Below are 17,645 nucleotides of genomic sequence, written 5' to 3'. Positions count from 1 at the left end.
TAAAGTATATATATTTAAGTGAGTGGGAAAGAGAAAAAGTCACCATCTTTTTCTTTAGTTTTGTCGTCCAAGGCTTAAAAGAAAGAATAAAATTATCTTTGTTCTATTAGCTATTCGGTCCAAATTTAATAAGGTAATTAAGTCTTTTCCTTTGAATTTTTTATAGATTTTAGATTATTTAAGCTTAATGAAGTTAGCCCAAGTGATAATTTTTTAAATTGTTAACTTATATCAAGTTACCATTGTTGAATTTTGGTGAAATTGGAGCTTGATGATGAAGAATTATAAAGGATATGTATAGATTATGTTTATTAGGACTGTATTAAAATGTAGTGAAAGGTGTTAAATTTAATTAGAAATTCAACTAAGCCCTATAGTTAATTTTATGGCATTAGAGATTAAATTGAATAAAATGAAAATTGTTAAGAAATTATTTTATTGATTGAAAGTAAGAGATCCCTAGTGAATAAATGTGAAATTCGATGCTAAATATTGAAAGATATAAGCAATTTGGATAAAGGGGCTAAAACACATAAAATACAAATTATGTTAAATTGTTGTGTTTTCATGCGTTTGTGTGAAACTAATATTATTTTTATTACCAACTTTATCATATGTGATTAAAGACGACGTCAAGATGTCGAGAGTTAAAGGAAGACAAAGATCGTAGTCAAGTAATCTCTAATTCAATATGTGCTTATTAATATGTTTTTATCCGATGCTTAACCTTGTTGTTAGTGAAAGTATGTTTTAGCTCATCATATATTTGTTGGTGACGTTATAGAATCATATGATAAGTGATCAAGGTAAATAACTTTATTATATGCTACGTTAGAATTGATACGAGTAATCAATACTATTGGTTGAATAAATTATGTAAAGTTATGATAGAAACTACTTTGATGCTAATTAAGCTAGATGACTTGGAGAGTAATTGATATCACGAAAGAATGTAAATGAAATACAAAAAACTTCATGAAACTTATCAAATTACTTAAAATTTAAGGTCGAGATTTAATGCCGAAAGGCACATTGATATGTTAACTTCCAAAATAGGAATTTTACTCTTACTGATGGCTGCGACGGTGGCATTTGGGTGGTCGGCGGATGGTCGGTCACTATGGTTCTTTGGTGGTTGAGCAATGGAAGAATTATACTCATACTAAGAATCTACCGGATAATTTGATTTCAGATTAACTATTCTAAAAATAATAATATTTTAATATTAAATTTAATTTAATGGTTATCTTGATAGTATTTTATTAATTTAATGTTAAAGTGATTATCTTAATATTAAATTTAGTTTAATATTTATCTTATATATAAATATTATACTAATTTAATAGATTTAATATTAAATTTATTCTAATATTTATCTTTAATAAGTATTATACTATTTTAATATTAGAGTGATTAAGTTTAATTATAGTTGAACTCTCTAAATTCTCCCTATATAAAGAGAGCCTTGGGTCATTATTTTTCACACACTTAAATTTAAGAAAAAGTTGTAGGGAGAAAATTCTCTAAAGAAATTATTTTAGAAGATTTCTAGAGATATTTTTCTTATTTACAACTTGACTTAAAAGTTTAAAGAAATTGCGAAATTACGAAATTACTCCACTGATAATTTTTGTGAAAATTTTTCTGATTCAAAGTGAGCACACACTCGACAAACGTGAGTTTGAGGATAGTAGAGAAGACTACTCGGCCGACGCGTTCATCCTAGACGAATCGTAAAGGTACAATTGTGATTAAATGTTTATTACTTTAGATATCACAATCAAGTTCTTATTTTGAAAAAAAAATTAAAACTTTGGTTTTTCCCTTAAACTTATTTTCCGCTGTGTTTTTCAAACCCGTTTTTCCAACAATCCAAATTATGGTTTGAAGAAAAGTAAAAGCGGCCATTAAGTATTCTAAAAAAATTCTTAGATTGGCATCATTCTTTTAGTTGTATATGTTGATGACATCATCATTACACGGAACGATAGTGTAAGAATTTTGGCTTTGAAGTCATTTCTTCATAGTAAATTTCACACAAAAGACTTGGGGGCGCTGAAATATTTTTTTGGAGTGGAGGTGACAATGAGTAAGAAAAGGAAAAAAAGTATGTGCTTAACTTGTCAAAAAAAAAAAAGGAAAATAGGAGTTAAACCATGCAACACTCCTATGGTTCCTAATTTGCATCTCACAAAAGATGATGGCGGTCTATTTGAGGATCCTGAAAGGTATAAAAGATCGGTGGGAAAGTTGAACTATCTCGTAGTAACTCATCCAAATATCATGTATACAGTCAGTGTTGTTAGCCAACTTATATCAGCTTCGGTCATTCATCATTGGGCAACTCTAGAACAGATCTTGTGTTACTTAAAAGGAGCTCCTAGAAAAGGTATACTATACAAGAATCATGAACATACCCATATTGAGTGTTTTGTGAATGTTGATTGGGTCAAATTCAATATAGATAGAAGATCTACTTGTAACACTCTATTACTCGTCATGGTCGTCGAGTCTGAGTTACGAGATGCCACATTCATTATCGGAGCAACTTTTGTCAAATACACAGAAAATTAATCATTTCAAATTACATCATTTAAGGAAACAGAAGCATTACAAATATTACATATCATAAATAACCATTTTATGGGTCTTATACAAGTATATGAGTGCCCTTAAATTAACTCGAGATCGAAGAATGATTATTTTGTAACATTTTCAAAACTTTGAGTTGATGTCACAATGTGAGGGGGTTCCTCGTCGCGACGTAACATATTGACTTGGCCAAATGGCCTTTTCATCACAGCGACGAATTTCCTCGTCGTGTCGTGGCCTAGAGTTCAAGCTTGTCCCAATGACATATCTTCAGCGCCTTAATGTGACCTTGTCGTCGCGACAACGTTCGAATGACGTTGCGACGTCACAAACTATTTCTACAATTTCAATATACAAACCTGTAAATTTTTCAACAAACTAACCAATACCAAACTCAACCATATATTAGCATTGCATATATACATTTATAACAGATTCAACTATAATATAAAACACCATCCAACATATAACATTTCAACCTTATCAACATTCTCCTTTCAGTCATTAACAATAAACATTACTTCACAACATGAGAAACGCCTACCTATATCCATATATCACTTTTCACTTTTCCATAAATACATACTTTGTGCCTTAATGAGATTTATAACAAGTTTAAGTTGCATTTATATCAACCATATTCTTATCTATCAAGCACTACTCATTCAATCACTTATAAACACATATGTTAAACAACATGCATCATTTGCAAAGGTATCCTTTCATTCATCACATACCATAAAATAGTTTACATACAAATATTAACCTTCTTATGACTAAATCCACATGCCAAACCAAACTTTCAATTCCTCTTTATTAAACATAGCAAAATACTCAAAATGACTCTACTAGGTACATGCCATTTAACCAACAAAAGGAAATCACCAACTTCGTTGAGTCCGGGATTCTGTTTGGATGCTGAAGTCGGTGCTTAGGATTTCGTATTTAACTTAACTTGCGCATGAAAAAAAAATCGTACGTTGAGTAATAAACTCTGTAGCATTTCTATAATTCAAGAGGTAATAATTTAATATAAAAACATAACAATAAGTATATTGACTCAATTTGTAATTTATATAAGTTCATATATATATTTATATAGGTAAGTATGCATGTCCATCAGATAAGACAATTTGTTTATCATTTCAACATTATTATTCTGTGCCATATTTGTATACTTGCATGTATCCAAATATATATCACAATTCATATCAAATCTACCTTATAGCCAAATCACATTTATATACTCCTAATAACCTTATTTGAATTTTCAAGACGAATACTCAGATTAATCAATCAACATTTCAAACTGGCACCGTAGTGTATTACTAGATAAACTGAAGCAATCATATTGGGATGTAAATGCATCATCAGATATATTGAAATATAGACCTATACAGTTAATAGAGAAACCAATTTCCAATTTCATCACACACTTTAATTCACATTCCATCATTCTCAATTCAACATCAATTCGTCAATTCATCATATAATATAACATAATTCAACTCATTTTCATACAAAATTCCTATCTTAGTTAAGTCATACAATTTTCTATTCTATTCAATTTAGTCCATGTCTCAATATTCAATTTCAAATTTAGCATTTCAACTCAATAACCGTTAATAACTCACCTCAATTTTATATAATGCAAAATGTCATAAATATACAATAACTAGATGGTCTCGGGTCATAGAGATTAGGGGTGAGCAAAACTCGATTTTACTCGAAAAAATCGAAAAAAAATTCGAATTTCGAGTTAAACGAATCGAGTTATTCAAGTTAATCGAATCATTCGAATCAACTCGAATTTTTTTTCGAATTTCGAGTTCGAATCGAGTTGAGTTTTCGAATTCGAATAACTCGAATAATTCGAATAATTCGAATATCAAACTATAATATTTTACATTTTTACCTCAAACTCCCAAACCTTTTTACTTTTCCCTCAAAACTTTTACTCCTTCCCACTTTCCCCCCAAAACTTTTACTCCCCTCCCCTCTTAACCCCCAATCTACCCAAAATCCATTTCCCACCAAAATTTTACTCTCCCATTTATTTTTTCTCAAAATTTTACTCCCAAAAACCCTCAAAACCTTTTATTTTTCCCCAAAATTTTACTCCTCCCACTTTTCCCTAAAACTTTTATTCTCTTCCCATCCCACCTCCCATCTATCCCAAACCTCCCCTCCATTTTTTTTAAATATTTTCCTCCAAAATTTTACTCCCCTATTTACTTTCCTCAAACTTTTATTCCTCAAATTTTTATTTTTCCCTAAACTTTTACTTCTCACCCTTTACTCTCAAATAAAAATCAAAATTATTCAAAAAATCACTAAACATAAATAGTAATAATTTTATTTATATTTACTATTTATATTATTAAATTAAATTTCACAATTTATATTATTTATATTATTGAATTGTTTAGTCATATTGAATATTTATATTAAAATTGAATTATTAATTATGCCATAAAATATTCGTATTAAAATTTTATATTGGTATTAATTTCACATTTTATTTTTAAAATAACTTTTATTAAAAATTATATTTTTACATTTAATATATTTTTAATTCTAAAATACATAGTGACAAGAATCAAGATTATTGAAACAACTAAGCAAGCAAAGAAGCTAACCAAGATATAAAAATTAATAAATAAATTATGAAGTGATGAAAGTTAATAAAAAAATTGATTAAGGTGGAAAAATTTTATTACGATGGGTGACAATGGTTACAAGGACCCAAAATTATTTTTTAAAATTTAACTCGAACAAATATATTCGATTCGATTCGATTCGAATTCCATCTCACTCGACTCGATTCGAGAAAACTTCAAATAAAGTTAGGATGATAAAATGAGATTCGAAAACTCGATTAACTCGAAAATTTTCGATTTGATTCGATTCGATTCGATCGAATGCTCACCCCTAATAGAGATACAAACTGAAAGCTCATTTCACTCGTGACGCTCTCACCATTCCTTTCTTTTTCAATGGTCCTACGTCGATTTTAACCACTAATAATATTTCAGCAATAGTGTAATATCAAATTCTATCTTAATCACATTCAATTACAAAGTCATACATATTTTTTAAATTGTTCAATTTGGTCCTCCATCTCAAAAATCAAACATTTACATACCAATTCAATTAAACTAATCCATCTCAAATTTCAATTCATCATATTCAATTTATCATTTCTTTACGGTTTAGTCCATACCTCACCTTTTGTACCAAATTGCAAACAATTCAAATCACTATCAAACATACACAAATTCATAATTCAAATATATAATAAATTAAATACAATCATATCATATGAACTTACCTGGTCAAAGCAGCAAAGAAGTTGAATTGCAAGGACTAATCGATAATTCTAACTTTTTCCCAATTATCCATATTTTGGTTCAATTCCCGATCTAAACGACAATTCAATTAAATTTATTAATTCCAAACAATTTATAATATCATATTATAAACATGGATCAATTCAATTTCACTTTTTGAATGCCCTAAAATTTTATATTTTATTCAATTTAGTCCCTAAAATACTATAATTACATAGATTTCACACTAATTTTGAAACTTATACACTTTAGTCCTTATGTTCAAAATTAACATTTTTTACTTTACAAACTAGTCTTTTTCAATTCTAAGCTTAAAATTTAACAATTTAATACTAATTTATTCAAGAATTCTCAATGAAACTTTTAGAAACTTTAAAAGTTTTCTAAATTGATATATGGGCTAGCTAAATCAAACTCACACAGCATCAAAAACATAAAAATTACAAAAAAAAAAAAGAGAACTAAATACGCATACCAATTGAGGACGGATTGAAAACTTGAAAAAGGTGGTTTTCTTCCTTCAACATTCGGCCATGGAGAAGAAAATGAATAAAAGATGATAAGTTTACTTTATTTTTGTCTTATATACATTGTTTAATAATTAACGAATCTTATTTAACTTAATTAACTATAATTAATTAACATTAACAAGGTTCGTGGATCCCAATTATCATCCACCACCATTTAACTATATAATAATGGTCTAATTGTTCATTAGGTCCTTTGGCTATTTAAAATATATAGCAATTGGATTTTTACAACTTAGTTCTTGTACCATGATTAACTATCAATTCTGCAAAATTACTATACCAAAATTCAATATATTTCTATATTAACCTTGAAAATACTATTATTTAATATTTACAAACTCGGTTTACGAAACGAGATCCCAAAATTGCATTTCACGACACCATTGACTTTCGAATTTAGCTTAATTAAATTTAATTAACCTAATGTAATATTTATTTAAATAAAGTGTAACATGACTTCATAATCCACTGTCATTGGTTTTATAATGTTTTATTAACCATTTTAACCCTTTGGCTATTTGCAATTTAAGTCTCTAAGCTTTTGACCAATTAAAAACTTATTGCGATAAATTTTTACAATTTAGTTTTTGTGCCTTAATTAAGCAATTAATAAACAAAATTGAATGACCAAACTTTAATATTCTTTTATACCAACTCCGTAAATATTTAATTTAGTACTTACGGACCCAGCTTACAGAAATGAGATTTTGAAATCGTATTTTTTGACATCACTGATTTTCGAGTCGTTACACTACTACTGGGTACTGTGTTTTTATTGATGGAAACTTAATATCATAGAGGAGTAAGAAAAAGGATTTAGTATCTTGATTTAATGCAGAATTGGGATATAGGTCTATGGCACAATCCACATGTGAAATCATGTGGATGCAATAACTGAAATTGGGTTGGAGCATTCATCACCAGCAAAGCTGTTGTGCAATAATCAAGCAACTCTTCATATTGTCTCAAATTCAGTTTATCATAAAAGAACCAAACACATCAAGGTTGATTGTCACTTTATTTAGGAGAAAATTTTGGATAAGTCAATCTCCAGGGGTTATGTGAAGACAGGAGAACTTGACGGGAATCAGGTCGAATATCTATGTAACAAGTTCGACATGATTGATATATATATACTCCAACTTGAGGAGGAGTGTTAACAGTCTGTAAATACTAGTAATTAGGGATTAGATTTTATTATTTCCTTATTGAACTTATACCACTTTATATATGTATTATTGTAAATAATAGAGAAAGATAAACATTTTTCCTTCAAATCTCTTTAGTTACCAAGAATCAATGAGATTGTCCATCTATATGAACTTTTAGTAAAACAAGTTTTTAATTCAGCAAGAATCAATCTGATTGTCCATCCATATCTTTCAATCATTCAATCAATTAAATTAAAGTAAAGGGAGAACAAAAGATGAATACATTTGGGGTAAAAGTATTATAGAGGCTCTTGTACTAAGAGTCGGATAGCATTTTGCCCCCTCTACTCAAAAAATGGGTAAGCTAGTCCCTGTACATTAGATTAAAGAGCAAATCGGTCCTTTCTGTTAAAAATTCCATCCATTTGTATAGTTAAAAATTGGCATGGTTGACGGAATAACAATACAATAACATGTGACATGTGACATGCCATGTGTATCTCATGTTGATGTACAGGGACCAATTTTTAATAGCAAAAATGGATGAAATTTTTAACAGAATGATCAATTTGCTCTTTGATCTAATGTATAAGGACTAATATGCCTATTTTTAGTAGAGGGGTAAAATATAATCTGACTCCTAATATAATGACGTCCATGGTACTTTTACCATGCATTTGGTTGTATAAGTTATAACAAAAATGGGCTAATAGTTTCCTATTCTCTCTCAATGTAGAATGCCTTAAGTAGCCCTGTTTTGGGTCCTTTTTACTAATTAAAATTCGCTTGCTTCGTTTAGTTGTGTTGTTGTTTGTTTTTTGGTCTACCAACGGGAACCCACTCACTTGGTTATGAAAAAAATGGCCCATTGGAGTCTCCTTAAATGGAGATTGATTTTTTTTTTTAGAAATTTTTAAAATTTTTTTTTAATATTCGAGATTGTCCTTCTTAATAATATCATCTCCAAAATTTAAACTCGAATTTTTTTAAGAGTGTAATATATTTTACCACTACACACAACATTTGTTAGTTAATAAAAATTGATTTAACCGTTCTCTCGTATGAATCCTTAGTAAAATAATTTCATCAAAATGAAAAAATAGAGTATAAGATAATATTATTAAATTATTAAATAAAATTATTATTATTATTAATATAATATTCTTGATTGAGTTTGGTATCATTTAACTCAATCGCACCAACTCAAATAAAATATATATTTATAAGTTGCTAATTTATTTTCATTTAAATAAAATCATATCAATTTCTTCTCCTTTTCTTCTTTAATAAAATTGTATCTAAGTTACAATTAACCTTTTCATTACTTTTTACTTTTCTAATTATCTTATTTATGTATTTTTGCTAAAAGCAAATTCTTAATTAAATTACCTATTATTATACATCTAACATCTCATAAATAAAAACTTACCCACTATTTTATTAAATATATTTAATTCTCAAAATGTAAAATTCGAGGACAAAACCCTAACAAACATACATAGATATTTAAATGTTTTTATAATTATTTAGTATATTGATAGTGAATTTTTAAATTTTATAAGTAATTATCATGTGTCCTTGATTAGTATTTTTTAAAATTAAATAAATGAAATTGATTGATAATTTTAAAATTTGATTGTGAAGTTTTTTTATCATGATATTAAATAATAAAGTGATTGTGAAGTTTAGAAATATATTCCCACTTTTATGTGCATTAATGTTTTGAATAGATGAACAAATCTATATGCAACATTTATACTATAAATAAATCATTACTCTTTTATACACACAATAGATGAATGAATAAAAGCAAGTCTTTCCTTTTCTTTGCCATATTATTAAAGCCTTTACCAAATTACATTTTATCATTGATTCCTTCAAATAATTTTACCAATATATACATTTATTGATGCAAATTGATTGCTTATTACCTCTCTTTTTTATGCCAATAGAAAATATATAAAAAAAGGCTTAATGACAAATTTGGTCACTAACGTTTACATGTTTTGTCAAAATGACACTAATTGTATTTTGAGCCTTTTTTTTGCCATCAACCTTTATTTATTTTTTCAAATTGCTTTTTAACATATTTGATGAAAGTACGATTAAAAAGTTAACAGGATGATATAGAATTTCATATGTGGAATATTTTTAATGAGATATAATTTATTACTTAGATAACCCAATAAAATATTTACATGTGGAAAATGATAAATAAATAAATAATTCATGAAGTTAAAATAACTCTTAATTTTAAAAAATAAACGTAATTATCTAAAGAAAATAGCTCATAGTATGAGGTTTCATTCGAATTTTTTAGATAATTACATTTATTTTCTTTAAATTAAGAGTTATTTGCTTAATTTCATGTATGATTTATTTATTTTATTATTTGTCACATGTAATTATTTTATTGGGTTACTAAGTAATAAATTATATCTAATTAAAAATATTTCACATCATCCCCGTTAATTTTTTTAACGGTACTTTCATCAAATCTGTTTGAAAAAGCAGTTTGAAAAAAAAAAGGTTGATAGCCAAAAAAAGGTTTAAAAATACAATTAGGACCATTTTGACAAAGCATGTAAATGTTAGTGGCCAATTTTGTCATTAAACCAAAATTTTTTTATGATTTGAGAATCAAAAACACTGAATGGTTTCTGGTTTCGTCTTCTTTTCTCCCCAAACAAAAATACCAATCATATCTTAAACCCTTATGCTCTATTAATTGATTATTGAATCGATTTCTAACCCTAAACCAACCTTTTTAATTGATTCCCGAATCAGTTTCAAACCAAAACCAACCTAAATCACAATAGAAATTTCCCCAAATCGATTTTCTTTTCTTTTTCCCCAAATCCCCTTAATCAGAATCTGTTTCTAATTTTTTACCTAAACCCCATAACCCTTCAATTTTTTCCCTAAACCCGCCCCAAACCAAGACCCATCAGTCGCTTCACCAACGTGGCAAGTTAACTTGCCACATCAACGGTCCCGTTAACACCCTAACGGAAACTGTTAATCAGTGACTATTTTGTCACTTTTTTATAACGTTAGTGACTGTTTTGTAACTTTTTAAAAATTGAAACTTAGGTGATTGTTTTGTCAGCTATCCCAAAATTAGGTGACTGTAACATCACCGTATATTTAAAAAAACTATGCCAAGTTATTTGATAATATTAACAAAAATAATTTCACATAAGATTCGAAAAGTATAAAAATTAAAAATGAAAACGGAGGGATTAAATTCTGACAGAGTATGAGGTTGATTTATAAAATTTATTTATTAAAAATTGCCCTGTGCATGTGATTCTGGGTGTGGTCCCTTTCCACCCTGGTTTGACACGTGTCCACCAAAACCTTGTCTTTGACGAATGGAATAAATAAAAGGATCTTCTTGCTGACAGATTTGATGGGGTCACCACTGAATCGACATTTTGACTCAGTGCTCCCGACTCAACTCAGTCACCCTACCGAGTTCAACCAAACTCACTATTCTTGCCGTTTTGTTTCTTCCTTTTAGCACTTTTTCTTATTTGTTCTACTTTTTTTTTTTTCTCAGCTAGTGTTTTAAATTTATATCATAATGTTTTTTTCCTTCTAATATTGGTAAAATTTTGGATAATGAATGGATTTTTCACTCTCTTTTTTTTTAATTTTATTGAATTTGTTTTGTTAATATGTATATACATTTTTTACACATAAGGATACAAAATAAGATTCTTTAGGGATTAAATTCGAAACTGAAATTTAACTAAAGATTTGGGTTAAATTAACTATATATGTTGAAAAGAAAAGTTAATTGGCCAAATAGATTGGTCTTTTGAAAATTTAGGTAAATAAATCGTTTTTGAAACGAGTGTTCGAAAACACGTTCAGCTGTGCACGCTTTCTACACAGTTGGCAGGAAAGCTTTTCCAGTTGGGCAAGCTTTCTACTGACATGTCAGGGAAAACGCGTCTAGCTAAACGCATTTTCTTTGGAATGTTTAGAAAACGCTTTCAGCTGGGCATGCTTTCCCGACATGTCAACAGAAATCTTGTCCAGCTAGACGTCGTTTTACATATTCTCTTCAAAAAAGATCTATTCTCCTAAAAACATTACCTGTAGTTGGTTATATGATAAACATTTTATTACTAGAAAAAAAAAAGAAATATGTTTTCTAATTAGAGTACAAACTTAGGATATCATTGAAGTCGCAAGGTGCTAAAATTAGTATTATTGATTTATTAGGTTAAGGTAAGCTGTCTAATCCTTATTTAATTTTATATGTATTATATGCTAGAAATTGAAAATAATTATATAAAATATTTTAGTTCACTATTTTAGTTGGATTCTTATATATTGAGTGATGATTTTCTAAATTTAAAAGGTGTTGTAGGTTTAAAAGTAAATTTTATTTTTAAAATATATCCTTAAAATTTTGTTAAATACTGAACCTACCAATTTGGTAAGTGGGTTGATTTTTCGGGTTTGGATCATTTAGATTTATTAATTTTATCTTTTGAGTTAGATGATTTCAGATTCAATTCATTTTAAATTGTTTGTTCGGATCATTCTGCGTTCGAGTTATTTTGGATTTCAATTATTTCGAGTTTAGGTTGGGTAAACTCAAATTGTTGATTTTAAAGATAAAATTAAATTGGATTCAAGTTTGGACTAGAGACATATATTAAATCTAGAGAAGTTTTGGTTGAAATGGTAAAATTAAATGTCTAAATATTATAAATGATATCGTGAGTTTTATTGATGTTATATAAAAACAAAACAATTTACTTTGTAAAATATGGTTTTTAAAGTTAATTACACCAAACATCCTAAATTATGACCCTCATTTTAAATTAGTCGTTAAACTCTAAATAAAATTAACAGTTATTAAAATTGTTAATTTAACACATTACATCTTACATAACTTAATTTTAAATAGAAAATTTAAATAAAATTAATATTATAAAAATAAATGTTGTAAAAATATTGATTTTGAAATTTTCAAGCTTTTACAAAATTATCATTTGCTCTCCTCTTGTTTTTTTCCTGATTTATTTTATTTTTAGTTTTTAATTTTAAAAGCAACTCCACAACATTTTATTTTTCTTTAAAACTTTAAATTATGTCAAATAAAATTTACATGTAATTTAACTATTAAATTAATAATTTCAATAATGAAAATATCAAATTTATATAACATTATAATTTGAGATATAATTAAAATATATTAAAATTTAAAGATGAAAATTTTCTTATAAATTACTGCATGATTAAACTAAAAAAAAAGACACTAAACTACTGCATGATTAAGAAAGTGTCTGGCTTTCTAACGGTAGGTGAGTTAGCGAAAATAGAAAAAAGAAATAAACTTTTACTACTAAAATACAAAGAGGGAATTGGTTGGACACACAGAAGGTGCCTGAGTTTTAAGCAGGCGAGTTTAGAACTCGGTGAGTGAGTTAGACAAAATGTGATGAAAACTGGGTTAACTTTTAGGTGAACTTGAGGGGTTTTTTTTTAAAAAAATTTAAAGCTTTAAAAGCAGTATTTGACTAGAACAAAAAAGAAAAAAGAAAAAAAGCAGTGGGGAAGCAGAAGATGAAAGGGGAGACCCAGATCTGAAAGCTCTTTTTTTCTTCTTCTCTGTGTTGAGTGTTTTTTCTTTTTCAAGTTGTTTGTTTCCTCTGTCTAATCACTTCGAATTATATTCATATATATATGTATGTATGTACATAAACTTTGAAATTGCAAAAAAGAAAACCCAAGTCTCACTCAAGCTGAAACTCAACATCATTATATGATCTGACCTTTTATCCAAAATGCCACGCCCTTTTTTTCATAAGCTTATTCTCTCTACCACCCTCCAAGAAAAGAAACTGGTAAAATACTAAAAACCCATATCTTTCTCTCTTTCTCCTGCTTTATTCTTCTTATTGTCCTTCAATCTCTGTTTTCTTGTTCTGGTTACTTATGTATTATTATTGACCAAAATTAGGCAGAAAAGTTTTTGTTTTTTTTTGGTGATTTAGTATTTCAGGAAGAAGTTTCTCTGTGGGACAAAGTTTAGCCTCGGAAAAATTAGTGAAGTGTATACTTGGTTTGTGTGTTTCTAGTGGTTTGAACTTTGAAGTGTGTTTTGTAGACATGGAGATGAGATTAGAATGTTAAGACATGGTGGAGAGTGTTTGGTTGGTGGAATTATAGAAAGACTAAGAAAAAGTGAAGAAATTAGTTCAAGTTTTTTGATAGCTGGTGTGATATGATTTTGGTTAACTAATATTTGAAGTTTGTTTTCCTACTGGACGAACTAGGTAAAAATATAATAAAGTAGAAGAAACCCAAGATCTCAATTTTCTCTTAAAGTCCTTTTTATCAGGCAGGTGTTATAGTATTGAAGCTGTGGAGATGCTTTTGAGATCAACTATAGATGCATGATATATATGAGTGTGTTAGTATAGTACTTGAAGAAATCTATTTTTCCAGGTTCAGTTTTGCAGGAAATAATCTGTCTTTAGAAAATTGTTATGAAATGAAGTGTGATGCTTGTTGCTGAATTCATTTTCCCCTAATTTCCACTCATTTAAAACAGTGTGATAATTCGTCCTTATGGATTTAGTTGGGTTGTAAATGAAGAAAAAGTCGAACTACGTAATCTTCATTAATTTTCTGTATATCTTTTCAGTTTACCTCCCATGATCTCGCCTGCATATGAATGAAGGCTTATCAATTTTTACACTTGAACTGATCTGCTGGGTTTTAATGTTGGTACTTTATATGCATTTGCTTTTTTGTTCCTGTATGCATTATTTAGTATAAAGGGGGAGTGGAGAAGACATGGCAAGTTTATATAACAGTAAAACGAATTTATTTCCTGGATTTTGTTGCAGTGAGTAGAGCTCCTGAGGCCAATTCCCTCTTTGCTTGTTTTTCCGGATAAAAGATTATGTTCGAAATACTATTGAAATCTATCTGAACTAGAAAATTGGAAGTGCAACAGGATCTATATAGAATAGTTCATATTCTAGGAAGAATCTCGTACGACATGGCTTTATTACTGATAACTTTCAGATAAAGAAACAAATTTTAGAAAAGAAAATCTGTCCTAATTTGAAAATTGCAAGATAACTCAAGCTGTGTTATTTTTTTCAATCTTCATTCCTGGTGTATACTTAGATAAGGAATCTATTGACTGTCATCAGTTTGTTTGGCATCTCTCTGAGTTACACTGCTAGTGAGTTTCACTAAATTGGCATCAAATGACATAGCTATCTCGTAAGGTATTTTATGAGCAAGAGAAGAAAGTTGTGTTCGTCTACATCTTAATCTAGATTTTAACTTTTTTTCCTTTTATGAATGTTTGTTCATTTGAAAAAGTATGTATGGATTTGGTTTTTGATTTTGATTATACTTAACATGCATATGTGTGATGATGTATATTCTTTTTCGTTGAAATGATTTAAACTTCTCATTTTGATGCTAGCATTACTTTAGGTACAAGGATGGGTTAGTAGTTTTCTTCATCCAGCATGAGGTTTAATCTCACAATGTTATGAAAGTTAATCTGTAAATTATTCTCTAAAACCATCTGAATCCCGATTTTATTCTTCATCGGATAAATAAGCCTAACTTGATTTGGGGTGTCTGCAGAGGATCCCTGATAACTTCGTTAAGAAATTCAGGGATGAACTTTCTGTTGCTGCCGCTCTCACTGTTCCTGACGGTCATGTTTGGCGTGTAGGAATAAAGAAAGTTGACAACAAGGTTTGGTTTCAGGAAGGTTGGCAGGAGTTTCTAGAGCGTTACTATATTCGTGTTGGCTACGTATTGGTTTTTAGATACGAAGGAAATTCTGCTTTCAGTGTTAGTATATTTAATTTGTACAACTCGGAAATAAACTATCAGACTAATGCCCTCGTTGGTACTCAATACAATCACGGAAAACAATATCCATTTGAACAACTTGAAGATGATGAATGCATCTCTCCAGCACTTCAGAATTTGTTTGGTGGGTCTAAACTTAACAACTGCATAAACTGGGGTGGTGATGCCAATCTTCAAACTTCAAAGGGTGTGAATAATCAACCTATTCGAGGTATGGCTTTTCATTTTTATGCGATCGAACTTAAAAAAATTCTGCTAATGAAGTCAAATTGCATACTTCAGGTTCAGGTGCAATGAAACCAGAACCAAAAAAGCGTGGGAGAAAGCGGAAGTTTGATCCTAGTAAATCCTCTTAAACCAAATATTCTTTTCTATTCTCTTTTCTTGCAGTTTGTAAGGAATCGGAATTTCTGATCAGTTGTCAAATGAAATGTAGACGTGCAGGATTCATCTGCTGGACGTGAAGATGATGTTGATATGCGCTTTAGATGTTATGAAAGTGCTTCAGCCCGAAAGAGAACCGTGACAGCTGAAGAAAGAGAGAGAGCAATCAATGCAGCCAAAGCATTTGAGCCAACTAACCCTTTCTGCAGGGTCGTCTTGCGACCATCTTATCTGTACAGGGGATGTATTATGGTGAGGCATTGAATATGATGTGCTTTACATGTCCTTCAGTTTCACCCTATTGTTTGCCTCATCTTGCATTTCTATTTTCTCTTGCAGTACTTACCGTCGTGCTTTGCTGAGAAGCATCTAAGTGGGGTTTCTGGATCCATTAAACTTCAGCTTCCTGATGGGAGACAGTGGTCTGTAAGATGTCTTTATAAAGGAGGCAAGGCTAAATTCAGTCAGGGATGGTATGAATTTACATTGGAGAATAATTTGGGAGAAGGGGATGTTTGTGTTTTTGAGCTGCTCAGATCGAGGGAATTTGTGCTCAAAGTTACTGTATTTCGTGTAATGGAAAGTGGTGGACTAATGCATCGGTCTCAATAAAACACCAGCTGAGTTAAACCTGCATAGATTATAGAGTGCTGGAAATTTCAGAAATGTCAACTCTGTCAAGTGACTCTTTCTTCTCAGGTGACGGTGTAACCGATCTGGTTCCATAAGGAATTAGCTTCTGTGTGCCATTTTCATGTCCATAAGCTTTTTTGGGATGTTTAGCTGCTTAAGATAATGGATGCAAAAATTTTCTGGCTTGACTAGATTTGTAAATAGACTTCTCCATGTAGTTGACGTCGAACCAGATTCAGAAAAATGGTTTGATTTTATGATCTGCTTGATTGGTTTGGTTTTTCCTTTTCATTTACTACTTGGATTGAATTCCTCATGTTGCTTTCATGCTGCAGACTTATATAGTGCTTTAACTTCTTTTTGAGTTTACTGCTGGAAATTTGTGGCACTGCTTTCAGATTGCAATAGAGATCATATATCCTATCTTTCATGGATGTAGATCAGTTTCTCATAATAGTTGTAGCGGTCATTGATTAACCCTTGCCTAAGTTAGCATTGCTTATATTGTCCGAAATTTAATATATGGTAGCCTCAATCGAAAAGATGACGGATTAATTTATGGCTTAAGAATGATGCTACTTTAGAGAGTATGAAAAAGAGTATTTTGAAAAAGAAATTGGTTGGAAACATTAAGTGGATATCCTCTCTGAAGTATAGATTTTTGAGATTTACCAGATAGGCTGCAAATATTGTGCCATGGGTCTCAACAACAACGATGAAATTGTTGAAACAATGTTTGGACATTATCAAAAGAGCAGCAATTGGCGGAGTGGCTTGAGGACCAAGTGGTGACTGGTTGTTTGGTTTCAAGATGTTAGCAAGTATCACAGATATTTTCCAGATTGAAGCCAAAGCTGTTTTCGAAGGTTTGAAATTAGCTTGGAATAAAAGGTTTAGGCAAGTGGAATTGGAGAGTGATAATATTTTACTTATTGAAATTCTTCAATGGGTCTTGCGTCGGTGAGCAGTGTTGTTGAAATCCAACTGATTCATGACTTGTGTCTCAAAGATTGGAAAGTAAAATTCAGAAGTATTCGAAAAACAAATAATAAAGTGGCGGATCATTTAGCCAAGATGACTAGTAGTAATATTGAGCATTTTGTGGTTCTTGAGGGGCCACCGCATGAAATCAAGAC

General features: G+C 29.7%; 1 protein-coding gene across 2 annotated transcripts; it reads left to right on the top strand.

Annotated features, from left to right (window-relative positions):
* The first annotated feature begins 13,148 nt into the window (after nt 1-13,148).
* LOC105782416 (B3 domain-containing transcription factor VRN1) lies at nt 13,149-16,769 on the top strand. 2 transcript variants are annotated; one of them, XM_012607141.2, is made up of 5 exons: nt 13,149-13,490; nt 15,259-15,703; nt 15,775-15,834; nt 15,929-16,128; nt 16,216-16,769. In XM_012607141.2, exons 1-5 carry the CDS (start codon nt 13,431-13,433, stop codon nt 16,486-16,488), a joined length of 1,038 nt encoding a protein of 345 aa, XP_012462595.1. In that variant the 5' UTR covers nt 13,149-13,430; the 3' UTR covers nt 16,489-16,769. The 2 variants fall into 2 exon arrangements, with proteins under 2 accessions (XP_012462595.1, XP_012462594.1); XM_012607140.2 differs by having other exon boundaries at nt 13,150-13,490; nt 15,757-15,834.
* Nucleotides 16,770-17,645: the final 876 nt, after the last annotated feature.

The sequence above is a fragment of the Gossypium raimondii genome, chromosome 13 (assembly GCF_025698545.1).
Source record: "Gossypium raimondii isolate GPD5lz chromosome 13, ASM2569854v1, whole genome shotgun sequence".
NCBI classification, from domain to species: Eukaryota; Viridiplantae; Streptophyta; class Magnoliopsida; order Malvales; family Malvaceae; genus Gossypium; species Gossypium raimondii.
The sequence above is the reverse complement of the archived record's forward strand: the minus strand, read 5'-3'. Positions and strand labels throughout refer to the sequence as shown.

Excerpts from the sequence above, each read along its gene's own strand:
- LOC105782416 (XM_012607140.2), top strand. The coding sequence starts at position 13,431 with ATGCCACGCCCTTTTTTTCATAAGCTTATTCTCTCTACCACCCTCCAA. Across the intron at positions 15,835-15,928 it reads AAAGCGGAAGTTTGATCCTA|ACGTGCAGGATTCATCTGCT; the intron begins GTAAATCCTCTT and ends AATGAAATGTAG. Across the intron at positions 16,129-16,215 it reads TGTACAGGGGATGTATTATG|TACTTACCGTCGTGCTTTGC; the intron begins GTGAGGCATTGA and ends TTTCTCTTGCAG.